Source organism: Salmo salar, chromosome ssa10 (assembly GCF_905237065.1).
Source record: "Salmo salar chromosome ssa10, Ssal_v3.1, whole genome shotgun sequence".
Classification (NCBI taxonomy): domain Eukaryota; kingdom Metazoa; phylum Chordata; class Actinopteri; order Salmoniformes; family Salmonidae; genus Salmo; species Salmo salar.
This window is the reverse complement of record NC_059451.1, coordinates 118,566,286-118,590,344: the sequence shown is the minus strand read 5'-3', so window position 1 is coordinate 118,590,344 and position 24,059 is coordinate 118,566,286. Positions and strand designations below refer to the sequence as shown.

Sequence of the window (24,059 nt, the reverse complement as noted above, 5' to 3'; positions counted from 1 at the left end):
ACTGTATAGGGTCTAACTGTATAGGGTCTAACTGTACAGGGTCTAACTGTATAGGGTCTAACTGTACAGGGTCTAACTGTATATGGTCTAACTGTACAGAGTCAAACTGTAGAGGGTCTAACTGTAGTGTCTAACGGTAAAGGGTCTAACTGTACAGGGTCTAACTGTAGAGGGTCTAACTGTAGAGGGTCTAACTGTAGTGTCTAACTGTAGGGTCTAACTGTATAGGGTCTAACTGTAAAGGGTCTAACTGTAAAGGGTCTAACTGTACAGGGTCTAACTGTACAGGGTCTAACTGTACAGGGTCTAACAGTACAGGGTCTAACTGTAGAGGGTCTAACTGTAGAGGGTCTAACTGTAGTGTCTAAATGTACAGGGTCTAACTGTAAAGGGTCTAACTGTAGTGTCTAACGGTAAAGGGTCTAACTGTAGGGTCTAACTGTATAGTCAATGGTAGGGTTTAACTGTATAGGGTCGAATTGTACAGGGTATAACTGTACAGTGTCTAATTGTAAAGGGTCTAACTGTAAAGGGTCTAACTGTATAGGGTCTAACTGTACAGGGTCTAACTGTAAAGGGTCTAACTGTATAGGGTCTAACTGTATAGGGTCTAACTGTATAGGGTCTAACTGTAGGGTCTAACTGTACAGGGTCTAACTGTACAGGGTCTAACTCTATAGGATCTAACTCTATAGGGTCTAACTATTTCGTGTAATAATACACTCAGTCTGCAAATTGCTTTTGGGAACTTCAGTAGAAAAAGTTTACCTTCTCCACTGAGCGAAAAAGACAATATCAGAGTTTAATTCAATAGACGGACCAGAACAGTAGTCTAATGTTATAGAAGAGAGGACCAGAACAGTAGTCTGATGTTATAGAAGAGAGGACCAGAACAGTAGTCTGTTATAGAAGAGAGGACCAGAACAGTATGTTATAGAAGAGAGGACCAGAACAGTAGTCTGATGTTATAGAAGAGAGGACCAGAACAGTAGTCTGATGTTATAGAAGAGAGGACCAGAACAGTAGTCTGATGTTATAGAAGAGAGGACCAGAACAGTAGTCTGTTATAGAAGAGAGGACCAGAACAGTACTCTGATGTTATAGAAGAGAGGACCAGAACAGTAGTCTGATGTTATAGAAGAGAGGACCAGAACAGTAGTCTGATGTTATAGAACAGAGGACCAGAACAGTAGTCTAATGTTATAGAAGAGAGGACCAGAACAGTATGTTATAGAAGAGAGGACCAGAACAGTAGTCTGAAGTTATAGAAGAGAGGACCAGAACAGTATGTTATAGAAGAGAGGACCAGAACAGTAGTCTAATGTTATAGAAGAGAGGACCAGAACAGTACTCTGATGTTATAGAAGAGAGGACCAGAACAGTAGTCTGATGTTATAGAAGAGAGGACCAGAACAGTAGTCTGTTATAGAAGAGAGGACCAGAACAGTATGTTATAGAAGAGAGGACCAGAACAGTAGTCTAATGTTATAGAAGAGAGGACCAGAACAGTAGTCTGATGTTATAGAAGAGAGGACCAGAACAGTAGTCTGTTATAGAAGAGAGGACCAGAACAGTACTCTGATGTTATAGAAGAGAGGACCAGAACAGTAGTCTGATGTTATAGAAGAGAGGACCAGAACAGTAGTCTGATGTTATAGAACAGAGGACCAGAACAGTAGTCTAATGTTATAGAAGAGAGGACCAGAACAGTAGTCTGATGTTATAGAAGAGAGGACCAGAACAGTAGTCTGTTATAGAAGAGAGGACCAGAACAGTAGTCTGTTATAGAAGAGAGGACCAGAACAGTATGTTATAGAAGAGAGGACCAGAACAGTAGTCTGATGTTATAGAAGAGAGGACCAGAACAGTAGTCTGATGTTATAGAAGAGAGGACCAGAACAGTAGTCTGATGTTATAGAAGAGAGGACCAGAACAGTAGTCTGATGTTATAGAAGAGAGGACCAGAACAGTAGTCTGATGTTATAGAACAGAGGACCAGAACAGTCGTCTAATGTTATAGAAGAGAGGACCAGAACAGTATGTTATAGAAGAGAGGACCAGAACAGTAGTCTGAAGTTATAGAAGAGAGGACCAGAACAGTATGTTATAGAAGAGAGGACCAGAACAGTAGTCTAATGTTATAGAAGAGAGGACCAGAACAGTACTCTGATGTTATAGAAGAGAGGACCAGAACAGTAGTCTGATGTTATAGAAGAGAGGACCAGAACAGTAGTCTAATGTTATAGAAGAGAGGACCAGAACAGTATGTTATAGAAGAGAGGACCAGAACAGTAGTCTAATGTTATAGAAGAGAGGACCAGAACAGTAGTCTGTTATAGAAGAGAGGACCAGAACAGTAGTCTAATGTTATAGAAGAGAGGACCAGAACAGTAGTCTGTTATAGAAGAGAGGACCAGAACAGTAGTCTGTTATAGAAGAGAGGACCAGAACAGTAGTCTGATGTTATAGAAGAGAGGACCAGAACAGTCGTCTGATGTTATAGAAGAGAGGACCAGAACATTAGTCTGATGTTATAGAATAGAGGACCAGAACAGTAGGCTAATGTCATAGAAGAGAGAACCAGAACAGTAGTCTAATGTCATAGAAGAGAGGACCAGAACAGTAGTCTGATGTTATAGAATAGAGGACCAGAACATTAGTCTGAAGTTATAGAATAGAGGACCAGAACAGTAGTCTGATGTTGTAGAAGAGAGGACCAAAACAGTAGTCTGATGTTGTAGAAGAGAGGACCAGATCAGTAGTCTAATGTTATAGAAGAGAGGACCAGAACAGTAGTCTGATGTTGTAGAACAGAGGACCAGAACAGTAGTCTGATGTTATAGAACAGAGGACCAGAACAGTAGTCTGTTATAGAAGAGAGGACCAGAACAGTAGTCTAATGTCATAGAAGAGAGGACCAGAACAGTAGTCTGTTATAGAAGAGAGGACCAGAACAGTAGTCTGATGTTATAGAATAGAGGACCAGAACAGTATGTTGTAGAAGAGAGGACCAGAACAGTAGTCTGATGTTATAGAAGAGAGAACCAGAACAGTATGTTATAGAAGAGAGGACCAGAACAGTAGTCTGATGTTATAGAAGAGAGGACCAGAACAGTATATTTTAGAAGAGAGGACCAGAACAGTAGTCTGATGTTATAGAAGAGAGGACCAGAACAGTAGTCTGATGTTGTAGAAGAGAGGACCAGAACAGTAGTCTGATGTTATAGAAGAGAGGACCAGAACAGTAGTCTAATGTTATAGAAGAGAGGACCAGAACAGTAGTCTGTTATAGAAGAGAGGACCAGAACAGTATGTTATAGAAGAGAGGACCAGAACAGTATGTTATAGAAGAGAGGACCAGAACAGTATGTTATAGAAGAGAGGACCAGAACAGTCGTCTGATGTTGTAGAAGAGAGGACCAGAACAGTAGTCTGTTATAGAAGAGAGGACCAGAACAGTATGTTATAGAAGAGAGGACCAGAACAGTAGTCTGATGTTATAGAAGAGAGGACCAGAACAGTAGTCTGTTATAGAAGAGAGGACCAGAACAGTATGTTATAGAAGAGAGGACCAGAACAGTATGTTATAGAAGAGAGGACCAGAACAGTATGTTATAGAAGAGAGGACCAGATCAGTAGTCTGATGTTATAGAAGAGAGGACCAGAACAGTAGTCTGTTATAGAAGAGAGGACCAGAACAGTAGTCTGATGTTATAGAAGAGAGGACCAGAACAGTAGTCTGATGTTATAGAAGAGAGGACCAGAACAGTAGTCTGATGTTATAGAAGAGAGGACCAGAACAGTATGTTATAGAAGAGAGGACCAGAACAGTAGTCTAATGTTATAGAAGAGAGGACCAGAACAGTAGTCTAATGTTATAGAAGAGAGGACCAGAACAGTAGTCTGATGTTATAGAAGAGAGGACCAGAACAGTAGTCTGATGTTATAGAAGAGAGGACCAGATCAGTAGTCTGATGTTATAGAAGAGAGGACCAGAACAGTAGTCTGATGTTATAGAACAGAGGACCAGAACAGTAGTCTGATGTTGTGGAAGAGAGGACCAGAACAGTAGTCTGTTATAGAAGAGAGGACCAGAACAGTAGTCTGATGTTATAGAAGAGAGGACCAGAACAGTATGTTATAGAAGAGAGGACCAGAACAGTATGTTATAGAAGAGAGGACCAGAACAGTATGTTATAGAAGAGAGGACCAGAACAGTAGTCTGATGTTATAGAAGAGAGGACCAGAACAGTATGTTATAGAAGAGAGGACCAGAACAGTAGTCTAATGTTATAGAAGAGAGGACCAGAACAGTAGTCTAATGTTATAGAAGAGAGGACCAGAACAGTAGTCTGATGTTATAGAAGAGAGGACCAGAACAGTAGTCTGATGTTATAGAAGAGAGGACCAGATCAGTAGTCTAATGTTATAGAAGAGAGGACCAGAACAGTAGTCTGATGTTATAGAACAGAGGACCAGAACAGTAGTCTGATGTTGTGGAAGAGAGGACCAGAACAGTAGTCTGTTATAGAAGAGAGGACCAGAACAGTAGTCTGATGTTATAGAAGAGAGGACCAGAACAGTGGTCTGATGTTATAGTAGAGAGGACCAGAACAGTATATTGTGGAAGAGAGGACCAGAACAGTATATTGTAGAAGAGAGGACCAGAACAGTAGTCTGATGTTATAGAAGAGAGGACCAGAACAGTAGTCTAATGTTATAGAAGAGAGGACCAGAACAGTATATTGTGGAAGAGAGGACCAGAACAGTATATTGTGGAAGAGAGGACCAGAACAGTAGTCTGATGTTATAGAAGAGAGGACCAGAACAGTAGTCTCATGTTATAGAAGAGAGGACCAGAACAGTATATTGTAGAAGAGAGGACCAGAACAGTAGTCTGATGTTATAGAAGAGAGGACCAGAACAGTAGTCTGTTATAGAAGAGAGGACCAGAACAGTATGTTATAGAAGAGAGGACCAGAACAGTAGTCTGATGTTATAGAAGAGAGGACCAGAACAGTATGTTATAGAAGAGAGGACCAGAACAGTAGTCTGATGTTATGGAAGAGAGGACCAGAACAGTAGTCTGATGTTATAGAAGAGAGGACCAGAACAGTATGTTATAGAAGAGAGGACCAGAACAGTAGTCTGATGTTATGGAAGAGAGGACCAGAACAGTAGTCTGATGTTATAGAAGAGAGGACCAGAACAGTATGTTGTCGAAGAGAGGACCAGAACAGTATGTTATAGAAGAGAGGACCAGAACAGTAGTCTGTTTGGAAAAGATTTGGTGAAGTGGTACAATAGAAGATGATGGCAGTTTGGTTATGTGTGATGATTGTGAGACGATATAGCCTACAAATCCGACTGTTGTAAGACTGGGACTTCAACATTTGCACGTCAAAGCAACTTGAACGACTACAGTTCAGATAGGTTAAATGGAAAATAGGGACGTGGATCAGAAAACAAGTCAGTATCTGGTGAGACCACCATTTGCCTTTGACACATCTCCTTCGCATATAGATGATCAGGCTGTAGATTGTGGCCTGTGGAATGTTGTCCCACTCCTCTTCAATGGCTGAGCGAAGTTGCTGGATATTGGCGGGAACTGGAACACGCTGTCGTACACGTTGATGCAAAGAATCTCAAACTTGCTCAGTGGTTGACATGTCTGGTGAGGATGCAGGTCATGGAAGAACTGGGACATTTTCAGCTTCCAGGAATTGTGTACAGATCCTTGCGACATGGGGCCGTGCATTATCATCCTGAAACATGAGGTGATGGCGGCGGATGAATGGCACGACAATGGGCCTCAGGATCTCATCACGGTAAAATGCAATTGTGTTCGTTGTCTGTAGCCAATGTCTGCCCATACCATAACCCCACCGCCACCATGGGGCTCTCTGTTCAGTGTTGACATCAGCAAACCGCTCGCCCACACGACGCCATACGACGCCCCATGTCTGCCATCTGCCCGGTACATTTGAAACTGGGATTCATCCCTAAAGAGCACGCTTCTCCAGCGAGCCTGTGGCCATCAAAGGTGAGCTTTTGCCCACAGAAGTCGGTTACGACACTGAACTGCAGTCAGGTCAAGACCTTGGTGAGGACGACAAGTATGCCACTATGGCCTATTTATTGCCTTAACTCCCTTAACTTACCTCATTTGCACTCACTGTATATAGACTTTTTGTTTTCTTTTGTTCTACTGTATTATTGACTGTATGTTTTGTTTATTCCATGTGTAACTCTGTGTTGTTGTATGTGTCGAACTGCTTTGCTTTATCTTGGCCAGGTCGCAGTTGTAAATGAGAACTTGTTCTCAACTTGCCTACCTGGTTAAATAAAGGTTAAATAAATAAAAAATGTAAAAGAAAGCTGAGGTTCCCTGGGACAGTTTCTGACAGTTTGTGCTGAAGTTCTTTGGTTGTGTAAACCCACAGTTTCATCAGGTGACTGGTCTCAGATGATCCTGCAGGCGAAGAAGCTGGATGTGGAGGTCCTGTGGAGATCCTGTGCTGGCGTGGTTACGCTTGGTTTGCGATTGTGAGACCGGTTGGACGTACTGCCAAATTCTCTAAAACGCCGTTGCAAGCGACTTATGGTAGAGAAATTGGCAACAGCTGTCTGCCTGTGTAATGATCATGCTGTTTAATCAGCTTCTTGATATGCCACACCTGTCAGGTGGAAGGATTATCTTGTCACTAGCGGGGATGACTACAAATTTGTGCACAACATTTTAGATAAATATTTTTTTTTTGCGTATGGAACATTTATGGGATCTTTTATTTCAGCTCATTATATCACATAGGGCCCTGTTGTGTTTATATTTTTGTTGAGTGTATAAAGCTGACACCACATAAAATACACCAAATTACATTGAAAATCTTTCCTGTTTTTTTTTTTTAGTTATTGCATTTTCTCCCCGGCCCCTAAACATCTTTGCTGCGCAAGAGAAGCAGAGATGAAATAGAAAACTTTACCTATTTCAACTATATTGAAGCATTCATTCTATTGATTTATGAAATTGATCTGGTGAGCAAGGGTTTACAAATAGCCTATCAAAATGTCAGAAATTAGAAGCAGAAATATAAACCTATCAAAATGTCAGAAATTAGAAGCAGAAATATAAGCCTATCAAAAAAATCACTCCGTCCATCTCACACTGTACAGCATATTTTCTATTTGCGGGTTAGGGTCGGGCGTGAGCCTCAGATTTTAACTTATCCATATATATTCAGGCGGTTGTGGATAGATTATTAGCAATTAGCAAAATGCGTGTGAACAAACAGCTGACCCGCGCATAACTAACTAACACACACACACTCACACACACACACACACACACACACACACACACACACACACACACACACACACACACACACACACACACACACACACAGCGTGACGTCAAAACGTCAGAGCTGTAGGGGTAGACGGTGTGAAAACAGACTAGGGGTCCGCAGGCACAAAGGGTTATAGGTCAAAGGCCACATCCCATATCAGGGATTCCTATTGAGCTTAATATTAATTAACTTTCCATCAATTTCTGTCCAGCTGAATATAGCGTATGTTTTTAAGCCGAATTTGACAAATGATCTGTCCAAATGTTTAAATGACTGTTTGAAATACATTCATACTGTTTGAAACACATTCATACTGTTTGAAATACATTCATACTGTTTGAAATACATTCATACTGTTTGAAATACATTCATACTGTTTGAAATACATTCATACTGTTTGAAATACAGTCCTTCAACTATTCTTACCAACTACTATTAGCACTAGCATTGCTGCTAATGATGTTGCACTCTGCTGGGAGCAGGGGATCCTTTAACGGTGTAGTATAGCGCCTGAGGAGTGTGTGTGTTTCTGCCGTGTGTGTGTGTGTGTGTGTGTGTGTGCATACGTGCTCCTGAACAGAATAGAGCCTTGTAAACGCCTCTATGTCTTCTCTAAATGCTTTATCTCCTCATGTGGGAGTGACCGTCATCTGTTCCCTATCATTCTGCCGTAACAGCCCCTTCACAGCCAGCCACCCAGGCTGTCCTGCACGCACACTGCACCAAACACAGACCTCGTAACAGCCCCTTCACAGCCAGCCACCCAGGCTGGCCTACACAGCAAGACATCTATCAATTAGCATCCCCTCCTATCAGCCACATTAGCATCACTCATGATCTCCTGTTCTCTTCTTCCCAGTCCGGTGGACGGTGTCGTAGTGTTTAGACCCAGACTAACACGGTCAGAGACAGGCAGTGTGAAAACAGAGCTGGATGCTTGATTGTACATAGTAATGTCTTACTGTACTACTTCATGTATAACAACTTTACCAGATTTCCAGTGTGTTCATTACTTGGTAAATATATTTATCAAAGGTTATTTCCCTCTCCCTCTCTTCCCCCTCTCGCTCTCTTCCCCCTCTCTTCCCCCTCTCCCTCTCTACCCCTCTCCCTCTCTTCCCCCTCTCCCTCTTCCTCTCTTCCCCTCCCCCCCTCTTCCCCCTCTGCCTCTCTTCCCCCTCTGCCTCTCTTCCCCCTCTGCCTCCTCTCCCTCTCTGTCCCTCCCCCTCTCTTCCCCCTCTCCCTCCTCTCCCTCTCTTCCCCCTCTCCCTCCTCTCCCTCCTCTCCCTCTCCCTCTCTTCCCCTCCCCCTCTCTTCCCCCTCTGCCTCTCTTCCCCCTCTGCCTCTCTTCCCCCTCTGCCTCCTCTCCCTCTCTGTCCCTCCCCCTCTCTTCCCCCTCTCCCTCTCATCCCCCTCTCCCTCTCTTCCCCCTCCCCCTCTCCCCCTCTCCCTCTCCCCCTCTCCCTCTCTTCCCCCTCTTCCTCTCTTCCCCCTCTTCCTCTCTTCCCCCTCTGCAGTCGTTGGGCACCAGTGTGGTGGTGGATATAGCTGTGATGGGCGAGGCCCACGGCCTGATCTCAGACCTGCTGGCGGACCCCTCGCTGCCCCCCAACACCTGCACCTCCCTCCGTGCCGTCAGCAGCCTGCTCACCACTCAGCTCAACTTCCAGGTAGGAGCTGAACTCTTTGCAACTGTTTCTACGCCACTGACAGAATGTGTAAGGGCAGTGTGCAATATATATATAATGTATGATATGCAGTACCAGTGAAAAGCTTGGACACACCTTCTCATTCAACGGGTTTTTCTTTATTTTTTCTTTATTTTTACTGTTTTCTACATTGTAGAATAATAGTGAAGACATCAAAACTATGCAATAAAACATATGGAATCATGTAGTAACCAAAAAAGTGTTAAACAAATCAAAATGTAATTTATATTTGAGATTCTTCAAAGTAGCCACCCTTTGTCTTGACAGCTTTGCACACTCTTGGTGTTCTCTTAACCAGCTTCATGAGGTAGTCACCCGGAATGCATTTTAATTAACAGGTGTGCCTTGTTAAAAGTTCATTTGTGGAATTTATTTTGTTCTTAATGCATTTGAGCCAATCAGTTGTGTTGAATCAGGCCTTCATGGTCGAATTGCTGCAAAGAAACAACTACTAAAGGACACCAATAAGAAGAAGAGACTTGTTGGGCCAAGAAACAAGAGCAATGGACATTAGACCAGTGGAAATCTGTCCTTTGGTCTGATGAGTCCAAATTTTAGATGTTTGGTTTGCCGTGTCTTTGTGAGTTCAGGTAACACTTTGATCGAAAAGTTCAGTAAATTAAGAAGTCTTCGGAACCAGTTACTTAATAATAACTTGATGGAACAACTAGATTTTTTTTATTTACAGTGATACCTCCAATTCCCGTCCTCCTCTTTCCTCCATCTCACCCCCAACTCTTGTAGGTCCTGGGAAACCAAAACAGTTTGGCAATAGAATGATGTTTCAAAGAACTGTCTGCCGGAGACTAGTGATGCGCTTTAGACTGATAATGTTCCATAGACGGTTCCTTAAGGTCCAACTACACACAGTACAGAAACTCAGTTCTCTACAGGAGAGTATTTAGTCTCCTGTCTAATGTTACCAACCGGTTCCAACCGCCGTGTCTTCGTGAGACGCAGAGTAGGTGAATGGATGATCTCCGCATGTGTGGTTCCCACCGTGAAGCATGGAGAAGGAACAGTGATCTTGTGGGGGTGCTTTGCTGGTAACACTTTCTGTGATTTATTTAGAATTCAAGGCACACTTAACCAGCATGGCTACCACAGCATTATGCAGCAGCACGCCATCCCATCTGGTTTGCGCTATCATTTGGGACTATCATTTGTTTTTCAACAGGACAATGACCCAAAACATACCTCCAGGCTGTGTAAGGGCTATTTGACCAAGAAGGAGAGTGATGGAGTGCTGCATCAGATGACCTGGCCTCCACAATCACCCAACCTCATCCCAATTGAGATAGTTTGGGATGAGTTGGGCCGCAGAGTGAAGGGAAAGCAGCCAACAAGTGTTCCTCATGAAGCTGGTTGAGAGAATGCCAAGAGTGTGCAAAGCTGTCACCAAGGCAAAGGGTGGCTACTTTCAAGAATCTAAAAAATAAAATATATTTTGAATTGTTTAACACTTGATTTGGTTACTACATGATGTCATATGTGTTATTTCATAGTTTTGATGTCTTCACTATTATTATACAATGTAGAAAATAGTAAAAATAAAGAAAAACCCTTGAATGAGTAGGTGTCCAAACTTTTGACTGGTACTGTATGTGTAACTTGCAATATAGTGTATGTATTGTGTATCATTGTAGTAGTATTTATTGGGATCCCCAATTAGCCGCTACCAAGGCAGTAACTACTCTTCCTGGAGTCCAAACAGTAAAGAAAACAGTAAAATAAGTCAAATACATAATATAATAATATACATACCACTACTTAACACTACATAACACTACATAATACTACATAATACTACATAATACTAGATAACACTACATAATACTACATAATAATACATAGTACTCCATAACACCACATACCACTACATAATACTAGATAACACTCCATGACACTACATAACACTACATACTACTACATACTTCTACATTATGCTACATAACACTACATAATACCGCATTGTACTACACAAAACTACATAATATTACATAACATGACATGCGCAACATAATACGACAAAACACTGCATAATACTTCATAACACTACATGATACTACATGCCACTACATAATACTACAAACACTACATAACTGTAACGGGTGTCGTAATGATTGGACCAAGGTGCAGCGGGAAAATGTATACTCATCTTCTTATTTATTATATAAGAAGAAAAAACCAAAAGAAACACGTATACAAAAACGAACGAACGAACGAACGAACGAACGAACGAACGACACTAACGACACTAACGACACTAACCAGTCCCGTCAGGTGCTACATACACTAAACAGAAAATAACTACCCACAATTCCCATTACCAAAACACCCCTATACATAGGACCTTCAATCAGAGGCAACGAGGAACAGCTGCCTCCAATTGAAGGCCAAATCAATAAACTAAACATAGAACTAGAAAGACTAGACTAGAACATAGAAATATACTAACATAAACCAAAACCCCGGAACACTCTAATCAAACACCCCTCTACAAAACACATAGCCCAACAAACCCCGAAACACTCTAAACAAATACCCCCTGCCACGTCCTGACCAAACTAATATAACAAATAACCCCTTTACTGGTCAGGACGTGACACATAACACGACATAATAGGACATAATACTACATAACACTACATCATCTCCTACTTCTGCCTCATGCTTCAGAAACAGTAGATGGGTCCTGTCCTATTAGCTGTTCTGGCTTGCACAAGCCAAGGATTCGTTCAAGGCCACCCAGCTACATAATGTAATACATAGTACAGTGTAAATTACAGTACAAAATATATATCTATGTGTCTCTTCACAGTCCCCATTGGGTCGTAAAGGTATTTTTTTTTCTTTCTGGTTTTTGAATCTGTTTGTTTTTTTGGTTGCTAGCTTGTGTTACCAGGGGTGGCCTGAGAGTTCCATGAAGTCATTTTCCCAGCCTCTGTTCTGGAGCTGGGGACTGTGAAGAGACCACTGGTTGAATGGCTTGTGTTATATTGATGAGTGTCTGAACACATTAATTCCCCGCACAAAGACAAATAGTGATGCAGTCAATCACTCCTCAACTTTGAGTCAGGAGAGACTGACATGCATGTTACTGACATTTTCCCTCTGTGTACATCTAAGTGCAATACGTGTTGCTCTGTTCTGGACCAACTGCAATTTACCTATGTTCCTCTTTGTCGCACCTGACCACACAACTGGGCAGTGGTCCAGGTGTGACAACACTAGGGCCTGTAGGACCTGTCTGCTCGACTGAGATGTCAAGAAAGCAGAGCAACACCTTATCACGGACAGACCTCTTTCCATTTTAGCAACCACTGAGTCTATATAATTTGACCATGACAGATTGCTATCTAGGGTTACACCCAGCAGTTTAGTCTCCTCAATTTGCCCAATAGATCTACATTAGGTGTAGGGTTGAGTGAGTGATTTGTCCCAAAATTCGTTTTTTTGTTGTTGAGATATTTAGCGCCAGCCTATTGCTAGTTACCCATTCTAGAACTGCCTGGAGCTCTATGTTAAACCTATTGTTAGTTACCCATTCTAGAACTGACTGGAGCTCTATGTTAAACCTATTGTTAGTTACCCATTCTAGAACTGACTGGAGCTCTATGTTAAAGCTATTGTTAGTTACCCATTCTAGAACTGCCTGGAGCTCTATGTTAAACCTATTGTTAGTTACCCATTCTAGAACTGACTGGAGCTCTATGTTAAAGCTATTGTTAGTTACCCATTCTAGAACTGACTGGAGCTCTATGTTAAACCTATTGCTAGTTACCCATTCTAGAACTGACTGGAGCTCTATGTTAAACCTATTGTTAGTTACCCATTCTAGAACTGACTGGAGCTCTATGTTAAACCTATTGTTACTTACCCATTCTAGAACTGACTGGAGCTCTATGTTAAACCTATTGTTAGTTACCCATTCTAGAACTGACTGGAGCTCTATGTTAAAGCTATTGTTAGTTACCCATTCTAGAACTGACTGGAGCTCTATGTTAAACCTATTGTTAGTTACCCATTCTAGAACTGACTGGAGCTCTATGTTAAACCTATTGTTAGTTACCCATTCTAGAACTGACTGGAGCTCTATGTTAAACCTATTGTTAGTTACCCATTCTAGAACTGACTGGAGCTCTATGTTAAAGCTGTTGTTAGTTACCCATTCTAGAACTGACTGGAGCTCTATGTTAAACCTATTGTTAGTTACCCATTCTAGAACTGACTGGAGCTCTATGTTTAGGGTGTCATACATTAGATTTATTCTACTGTTGTAGCCGACGTATATACAGTACTGTTGAGTCGTCATAAACACAGGGGCTTTATTCAAGGTCAGTGGAAAGGTTCTCCTCGATTGTGTTTTTGTGTTGATTGGGTACAACTCCCCTTCCAGGTAGGAGAAGATAGCATGAGTCAGTGACAATCTGTTTGTGCTATCATGCCAACTTTTTATCACTCATTGCCGTTCCTAACGTTTGGCTTGACAATAACAGCAACGGAGTAGGCAAGAACACAAACAGATCTGGGACCAGCTTTAATGAAAAGATGCAGGAAAAGCATGAGGAAGAGTCCTGCCCTAGTCCCTAATGTACTGCCAGTCTTTCCCAATCTGTCCATTCTGTTGCCTACCTAAAACAAAACGTGGACCACAATGGAAATAAGTATAATATATGTATTTGTATGTATGTACCGTAGGTTTACTTGGCTGAGGCACCGCTTTGTGTATGTTAAATCTGTCAAATAAAATTAAATATACAATTCTTCCAGCCCCTGCACCGTCCGCGCCTCGCTCCCCTGGGCGTCAACCTGGGAGACGCCTACATCTGCTCCGACTCAGAGGAGGGGTCTGAGAAGACAGGGGAGAGGACCAATACCTTACCTAAGGTGAGGACAGATGGATGGTGGGAAAGGGAAAGGGGAAGAGGGGGGGTCTGAAAAGACAGGGGAGATGACCAATACCTTACCTAAGGTGAGAACAGATGCATGGTGGGAAAGGGAGACGGGCAGAGGATGGGCCTGAGAAGATAGGGGAGATGACCAATACCTTACCTAAGGTGAGAACAGATGCATGGTGGGAAAGGGAGACGGGCAGAGGATGGGCCTGAGAAGATAGGGGAGATGACCAATACCTTACCTAAGGTGAGAACAGATGCATGGTGGGAAAGGGAGACGGGCAGAGGATGGGCCTGAGAAGATAGGGGAGATGACCAATACCTTACCTAAGGTGAGAACAGATGCATGGTGGGAAAGGGAGACGGGCAGAGGATGGGCCTGAGAAGATAGGGGAGATGACCAATACCTTACCTAAGGTGAGAACAGATGCATGGTGGGAAAGGGAGACGGGCAGAGGATGGGCCTGAGAAGATAGGGGAGATGACCAATACCTTACCTAAGGTGAGAACAGATGCATGGTGGGAAAGGGAGACGGGCAGAGGATGGGCCTGAGAAGATAGGGGAGATGACCAATACCTTACCTAAGGTGAGAACAGATGCATGGTGGGAAAGGGAGACGGGCAGAGGATGGGCCTGAGAAGATAGGGGAGATGACCAATACCTTACCTAAGGTGAGAACAGATGCATGGTGGGAAAGGGGGACGGGCAGAGGATGGGCCTGAGAAGGGGGGGACCAATATACTAAGGAGAGGAGGGTCCTGACTGCTATACAGTGCCTTCAGAAAGTATTCACACCCCTTTACTTTTTCCACATTTAGTTTTTTTACAAAGTGGAATTCAACTTTGTTTAATTTACATTTTTGGTCAACAATCCATACAAAATACTCTGTAATGTCAAAGTAACATTTTTACATTTGTAAAAATGAATATATCTTGATTAGATAAGTATTCATCCCCCTTGAGTCAATACATGTTAGAATCACCTTTGTCAGAGATTACAGCTGTGAGTCTTTCTGGGTAAACCTCTAAGAGCTTTCCACACCTGGATTGTAAAATATTTGCACATTATTCTTTAAAAAAGTCTTCAAGCTTTGTCAAATTGGTTGTTAATCATTGCTAGACAGCCATTTTTAAGTCTTGCCCTAGATGTTAAAGCCAATTTAAGTCAAATCTGTAACTTGGCCACTCGGGAACATTCAATGTCATCTTGGTAAGCAACTGCAGTGTGTATTTGTCCTTGTGTTTTAGGTTTTTGTCCTGCTGAAAGGTGAATTTGTCCTGCTGAAAGGTGAATTTGTCTCCCAGTATCTTTTGGAAATAGTCTTGGGTGATATACCGTTTATACCACATACCCGGGTATTTTGAAATACGCCTGCCTTGTTGGTTTGTCAAATAAATTACATTCAGCTCAGGGCTCTAGCTATGCATTTGGTTTGCTAACTTGCTAGCTATTTGGCTAAATGTCAAGATCAAGCTTTTTTGTTACAACAGAGACATTTAATCAAATCAAATCAAATGTTATTTGTTACACGTGCCGAATGCAACAGGTGTAGACCTTACCGTGAAATGCTTACTTACAAGCCCTTAACCAACAATGCAGTTCAAGAAATAGAGTTAAGAAAATATGTACTAAATAAAATAAAGTCAAAAATAAAATCAAAAGTAACACAATAAAATAACAATGACGAGGCTATAATCCCCTCCCGGATCAAGATCCCTGTTGCCTAAATTGTTTTGTGTTGTATTTTTTTATACGACCCCTTATGTGCACTTCCAGTAATACTGTATACCCCGGTATAGTACTGAAAACGGTATGACAGTGTGAACATCTGGATACGGCCCAACACTATTTGGAAAGCAGACTGAACCACTAGGATTCTGCCTGTACTTAGCTCTATTTCCTTAGTCCTCCCTAGTCCTTGCCGATGACAAGCATACCCATAACATGATGCAGCCACCACCATGCTTAAAATATGAAGAGTGGTACTCAGTGATGTGTTGTGTTGGATTTACCCCAAACATAACAATTTGTATTCTAGTCATAAAGTCAATTTCTTTGCAAGATTTTTTGCAGTTTTACTTCAGTGCCTTATTGCAAACAGGATGCATGTTTTATATTATGTTTTATTCTGTACTAACTTCCTTCTTTTCAGTCTGTCAATTAGGTTAGAATTGTGGAGTAACTACAATGTTGTTGATCCATCTTCAGGTTTATCTGGAAAAACCTCCCTGGTCTTTGTGGTTGAATCTGTATTTTAAATTCACTGCTTGACTGAGGGCCTGTACAGGTGATTGTATGTGTGCAGTACAGAGATTAGGTAGTCATTATTGCACACAGAGTGAGTCCATGCAACTTAAACAGCAAATGTTTACGCCTGAATTTATTTAGGCTTGCCATAAGATTTAAGTCATTTAACAGACGCTCAAATCCAGAGCGACTAACAGAAGCAATTAGGGTTAAATAAAGGTTTAAATAAATAAAATAAAAATAAGTGACTTGTTCAAGGGCAAATCGACAGATTGTTTACCTTGTTGACTTAAGACATTTCAGCTTTTCATTTTTTAATCAATTTGTACAAATTTAGAAAAACATAATTCCACTTTCAAATGTGTAAAAAGTCAAGGGGTGTGACTACTTTCTGAAGGCACTGTATAATGACTACAGTGCATATATTTAGTGGAGAGGTATGGACTGGTATAAGACAGAATAGCAGAGGAATTTCCTTTTTTGGTTGAAATTAAACAGTGTAAGAAATGCAACTTTGACATGGTTACCACATGTAGCGTCGTGAAATATGTTGTTGAATCAGTGATTCATCCTTGTTATAACTGTCACAGTTGTGGTAGGAATGAGCGGACCAAAGTGCAGCGTGTGTGTCGTTCCACATTTTATTTATACTGTGAAACTATGCGATACATAAATAAACCTGAAAGACAAAAAAAAAAAAAACGTGACGCAGAGGTGAAACAGACACTACTCAAAACTAATCTCCCACAAACCCAGGTGGAAAAAACCCTACTTAAGTATGATCTCCAATTAGAGACAACGAGGACCAGCTGCCTCTAATTAGAGATCATCCCAAACAAAACCAACATAGAAATACAAAAACTAGAACATAGAAATACAAAACATAGAAAAACGCCCCCTGTCACGCCCTGACCTACTCTACCATAGAAAATAACATCTTACTATGGTCAGGACGTGACAATAACCCTCCCTAACATGACATATGGCCTACGTAACAATGTTACACGCATATGTTCATGTTTTATTGTCTGGCTAATGAGCAAGAGTACTCCCCTGCTTTTAACTTTTTACCGTCAAAGAAAAGACTGTATTTTCATAGAGGAGAAAAATATAGCACGAGTCTGGTGGTTAGAGGGGGGTTCTCCTTCTCGTTCTCTCTTTCATTTAAACAGCTGTGTCAACATGACAGATTTTCAGAAGCAGGCAGAGAGAGAGCTGGAGAGAGAGAGAGAGAGAGATAGAGGGAGAGAGAGAGGGAGAGAGAGATAGATGGAGAGAGAGATGGAGCGAGAGAGAGAGAGAGAGAGAGATAGCGAGAGAGAGAGAGAGAGAGAGGGAGAGAGAGAGGGAGAGAGAGAGGGAGAGAGAGAGGGAGAGAGAGATGGAGAGAGAGATGGAGCGAAAGAGAGAGAGAGAGAGAGAGAGAGAGGGAGAGAGAGATGGAGAGAGAGAGAGCGAGAGAGAGAGAGAGAGGGAGAGAGAGAGAGATGAGAGAGAGAGCGAGAGAGAGATGGAGAGAGAGAGCGAGAGATAGCGAGAGAGAGATGGAGAGAGCGAGAGAGAGAGTGAGTGAGTGAGTGAGTGAGTGAGTGAGTGAGTGAGTGAGTGAGTGAGTGAGTGAGTGAGTGAGTGAGTGAGTGAGTGAGTGAGATTTGTTGATTTCAAAAAATCTTTTGACTCAATTTGTCATGTGGGTCTGCTAAACACCAAATAATGCATGCAGAGCAGAATTAGGCTAATTATCACAATCCAGAAAAGAGACGTTACATTCTACCACCACCTAAAAGGAAGCGATTCCCAAACCTTCCATAACAAAGCCATCCCCTACAGAGAGATGAACCTGGAGAAGAGTCCCCTAAGCAAGCTGGTCCTGGGGCTCTGTTCACAAACACAAACAGACCCCACAGAGCCCCAGGACAGCAACACAATTAGACCCAACCAAATCATGAGATTTAACACATTGGAAAGGATTAACAAAAAAACTGAGCAAACTGGAATACTATTTGGCCCTGAACAGAGAATACACAGTGGCTGAATACCTGACCACTGTGACTGACCCAAACATACGTAAAGATTTGACTATGTACAGACTCAGTGAGCATAGCCTTGCTATTGAGAAAGGCCGCCGAAGGCAGAAGTGGCTCTCAAGAGAAGACAGGCTATGTGTACACTACCCACAAAATGAGGTGGAAACTGAGCTGCACTTCCTAAACTCCTGCCAAATGTATGACCATATTAGAGACACATATTTCCCCCAGATTACACAGATCCACAAAGAATTAAAAAACAAATCCAATTTTGATAAACTCCCATATCTACTGGGTGAAATTCCACAGTGTGCCATCACAGCAGCAAGATGTGTGACTTGTTGCCACAAGAAAAGGGCAACCAGTGAAGAACAAACACCATTGTAAATACAACCCATATTTATGTTTATTTATTTCCCCTTTGAACTAAACTATTTGCACATTGTTACAACACTGTATATATACAGTGAGTGTAATGTTTACTGTAAACTTTTTATTTGTTCATTCCACTTTTGTTTATGATCTATTTCACTTGATTTGGCAATGTTAACATATGTTTCCCATGCCAATAAAGAACTTTGAATTGAATTGAGAGAGACAGAGACCAGAGACAGAGACAGAGGCAGAGACAGAAAGAGAGAGAAAGAGATGTGTAGAAGCAGAAAGGCACTAAGCGACTAGAGAGGCATAAGGGATGACAGGGATGAGGGATGACAGTTTATGTATTTACAGACAGGAGGACTCCCTGTTGATACGTTGATCATTTATCTGAAGGATTATATATCTAAACTATTTCCCCTCTACTTCACTTTGGTCCCCCTCTATTCCCTCTCTCCTAACTCCCCACAACTCCCACAGTGTGTGTGGTCGGTCGACTGTTCCCTGCTCCATAAGTGATCAAACCAGTCCCAGAGCTGGCAGAATGATAGTTTTAGCTCGTCTGTATGAAGCACTGACGCAATAAAACCTTGTTAAAAGTATAGCTAAGACAAACAGTGCAGCTCCCAATCATGGAGAAGCTAAGGAGGCTACTTTACATACACACACACAGGCTTGCGTGCGCGCACACACACACACACACACACACACACACACACACACACACACACACACACACACACACACACACACACACACACACACACACACACACATTAGGCTGTCCTCATTAGGTTGTACCTTTCTAGGGAGAGCCAGGGAGGGCCAGGGAGTTCCAGGGAGGGCCAGGGAGGGCCAGGGAAAGCCAGGGAGGGCCAGGGAGAGCCAGGGAGGGCCAGGGAGGGCCAGGGAGGGCCATGGAGGGCCAGGGAGAGCCAGGGAGGGCCATGGAGAGCCAGGGAGGGCCATGGAGGGCCATGGAGGGCCATGGAGGGCCAGGGAGGGCCATGGAGGGCCAGGGAGAGCCAGGGAGGGCCATGGAGAGCCAGGGAGAGCCATGGAGGGCCATGGAGGGCCATGGAGGGCCAGGGAGAGCCAGGGAGGGCCATGGAGAGCCATGGAGAGCCATGGAGGGCCATGGAGGGCCATGGAGGGCCAGGGAGAGCCAGGGAGGGCCATGGAGAGCCAGGGAGAGCCATGGAGGGCCATGGAGGGCCATGGAGGGCCAGGGAGGGCCATGGAGGGCCAGGGAGGGCCATGGAGGGCCATGGAGGGCCAGGGAGAGCCAGGGAGGGCCATGGAGAGCCAGGGAGGGCCATGGAGGGCCAGGGAGAGCCATGGAGGGCCATGGAGGGCCATGGAGGGCCAGGGAGAGCCAGGGAGGGCCATGGAGGGCCATGGAGGGCCATGGAGGGCCATGGAGGGCCAGGGAGAGCCAGGGAGGGCCATGGAGAGCCAGGGAGAGCCATGGAGGGCCATGGAGGGCCATGGAGGGCCAGGGAGGGCCATGGAGGGCCAGGGAGGGCCATGGAGGGCCATGGAGGGCCAGGGAGAGCCAGGGAGGGCCATGGAGAGCCAGGGAGGGCCATGGAGGGCCATGGAGGGCCAGGGAGAGCCATGGAGGGCCATGGAGGGCCATGGAGGGCCAGGGAGAGCCAGGGAGGGCCATGGAGGGCCATGGAGGGCCATGGAGGGCCAGGGAGAGCCAGGGAGGGCCATGGAGGGCCAGGGAGGGCCATGGAGGGCCATGGAGGGCCAGGGAGAGCCAGGGAGGGCCATGGAGGGCCAGGGAGGGCCAGGGAGGGCCATGGAGGGCCAGGGAGAGCCAGGGAGGGCCATGGAGGGCCATGGAGGGCCAGGGAGAGCCAGGGAGGGCCATGGAGGGCCAGGGAGGGCCAGGGAGGGCCATGGAGGGCCATGGAGGGCCAGGGAGGGCCAGGGAGGGCCAGGGAGAGTCAGGGAGAGAGGGCTGGCAGAACTCTAAGTGCCTGTGGGAGAGAACTGGAGGAGGGGGAATGTGGTTAGCGGCGGAGGGTGTGTGTGTGTGTGTGTGTGTGTGTGTGTGTGTGTGTGTGTGTGTGTGTGTGTGTGTGTGTGTGTGTGTGTGTGTGTGTGTGTGTGTGTGTGTGTGTGTGTGTGTGTGTGGTGGAAAGTCCTGTACTGCTGTGCTGTGCTTGCTTTTTTCTCTAAGAGAAGTTTTGACATCCACTGTGGTGCATACTGATGGCTTTCCAGTGCTTAAATCCCCAAACTTGCATTCTTCTAAAAACACACATATAGGCGTGTGCACATATTCATGTACACACACACACTTAAAGTGCAGCATGTTCTCATTTTTAATATGCTGAGCCACTAATCGTTAACAAACTGTTTGAAACTTTAACTAAACATTTTTCTCCACATGAACCATGAACACATAACCTGTAACATCTAAACAAACCACACTCTTTGTACCCATCACAAAACATCACCAAACACCACAAAACATCACCAAACACCACAAAACATCACCAAACACCATGAAACATCACCAAACACCACAAAACATCACCAAACACCACAAAACATCACCAAACACCACAAAACATCACCAAACACCATGAAACATCATCACACACCACAAAACATCACCAAACACCACAAAACATCACCAAACACCACGAAACATCACCAAACACCACAAAACATCACCAAACACCACCAAACACCACCAAACATCATCAAACATCACAAAACATCACCAAACATCACAAAACATCACCAAACACCACAAAACATCACCAAACACCACCAAACATCATCAAACATCACAAAACATCACCAAACACCACAAAACATCACCAAACACCACAAAACATCACCAAACACCACAAAACATCACCAAACACCACCAAACACCACCAAACACCACAAAACATCACCAAACACCACCAAACACCACAAAACATCACCAAACACCACAAAACACCACAAAACATCACAAAACATCACCAAACACCACAAAACATCACCAAACACCACAAAACATCACCAAACATCACCAAACACCACAAAACATCTTGAAACATTCCAAAATATCATGATACATAACGAAACATCACTAAACACCAGGCGGCAGGCAGGCAGGCAGGCAGGCAGACAGACAGACAGACAGACAGACAGACAGACAGACAGACAGACAGACAGACAGACAGACAGACAGACAGACAGACAGACAGACAGACAGACAGACAGACAGACAGACAGACAGCAGTACTGGGTCATGGTGCAAAATATCATGATACATAACGAAACATCACTGAACATCACTAAACATCACCAAACACCATTAAACATCATCAAACATCACAAAACGTCACCAAACACCACAAAACATCATCAAACACCATGAAACATCACCAGATACCACCAAATCAAAATCAAATGTATTTATATAGCCCTTCTTACATCAGCTGATATCTCAAAGTGCTGTACAGAAACCCAGCCTAAAACCCCAAACAGCAAGCAATGCAGGTGTAGAAGTACAGTGGCTAGGAAAAACTCCCTAGAAAGGCCAAAACCTAGGAAGAAACCTAGAGAGGAACCAGGCTATGAGGGGTGGCCAGTCCTCTTCTGGCTGTGCCGGGTGGAGATTATAACAGCAGATGGCCAAGATGTTCAAATGTTCATAAATGACCAGCAGGGTCAAATAATAATAATCATAGTAGTTGTCGAGGGTGCAACAAGTCAGTAACACAAGAGTAAGTGTCAGTTGGCTTTTTCATAGCCGATCTTTGAGAGTATCTCTACCGCTCCTACCAAACACCATGAAACATCACCAAACACCACAAACATCATCACACACCACAAAACATCATCAAACACCACAAAACATCACCGAACACCACGAAACATCATCAAACACCACAAAACATCATCAAACACCACTAAACATCACCAAACACCACAAACATCACCAAACACCACAAACATCACCAAACACCATGAAACATCACCAAACACCACAAACATCACCAAACACCACAAAACATCACCAAACACCATGAAACATCACCAAACACCATGAAACATCACCAAACACCACAAAACATCACCAAACACCACAAAACATCATCACACACCATGAAACATCACCAAACACCATGAAACATCACCAAACACCATGAAACATCACCAAACACCACAAAACTTCACCAAACACCATGAAACATCATCACACACCACAAAACATCACCAAACACCATGAAACATCACCAAACACCATGAAACATCATCACACACCATGAAACATCACCAAACACCACAAAACATCACCAAACACCACAAAACATCACCAGATACCACAAAACATCACCAAACACCATGAAACATCACCAAACACCACTAAACATCACCAAACACCATGAAACATCATCAAACACCACAAAACATCACCAAACACCACAAAACATCACCAAACACCACTAAACATCACAAAACACCATGAAACATCACAAAACATCATCACACACCACAAAACATCACCAAACACCACAAAACATCACCAAACACCATGAAACATCACCAAACACCATGAAACATCACAAAACACCATGAAACATCACACACCACAAAACATCGCCAAACACCATGAAACATCACCAAACACCACAAACATCACCAAACACCACAAAACATCACCAAACACCATGAAACATCACCAAACACCACAAACATCATCACACACCACAAAACATCATCAAACACCACAAAACATCACCAAACACCACAAAACATCACCAAACACCATGAAACATCACCAAACACCACAAAACATCACCAAACACCACAAAACATCACCAGATACCACAAAACATCACCAAACACCATGAAACATCACCAAACACCATGAAACATCACCAAACACCACAAAACATCACCAAACACCACAAAACATCACCAAACACCATGAAACATCACCAAACACCACAAAACATCACCAAACACCATGAAACATCATCACACACCACAAAACATCACCAAACACCACAAAACATCACCAAACACCACAAAACATCACCAAACACCATGAAACATCACCAAACACCATGAAACATCACCAAACACCATGAAACATCATCAAACACCATGAAACATCTCAGCTGTATTTACTCAGATATCACAGCAGGAGTTTACAATTGAGCTGGCCGGGCAGACAGACAGACAGACAGACAGACAGACAGAGACAGACAGACAGACAGACAGACAGACAGACAGACAGACAGACAGACAGACAGACAGACAGACAGACAGACAGACAGACAGACAGACAGACAGACAGACAGACAGACAGACAGACAGACAGACAGACAGACAGCAGTACTGGGTCATGGTGCATGTCAAGAGGTTGCATGAGAGAGCTCTGCCACACATAGTGCCAACTCTCTGCCAGCAAACAGATGGCAGCATC

At 43.5% G+C, this 24,059-nt stretch overlaps 1 protein-coding gene across 2 annotated transcripts in view; it reads left to right on the top strand.

Moving 5' to 3' along the window:
• Positions 1–24,059, top strand: part of LOC106561697 (cGMP-inhibited 3',5'-cyclic phosphodiesterase A) — a 222,721-nt gene that overhangs the window by 152,583 nt on the left and 46,079 nt on the right. For both annotated transcript variants that reach the window (XM_014125905.2, XM_045688503.1), the window contains exons 3-4: positions 8,867–9,019; positions 13,832–13,948. In XM_014125905.2, the coding sequence (XP_013981380.2) occupies positions 8,867–9,019; positions 13,832–13,948 (270 nt within the window). The remainder of the gene's footprint in view (positions 1–8,866; positions 9,020–13,831; positions 13,949–24,059) is intronic.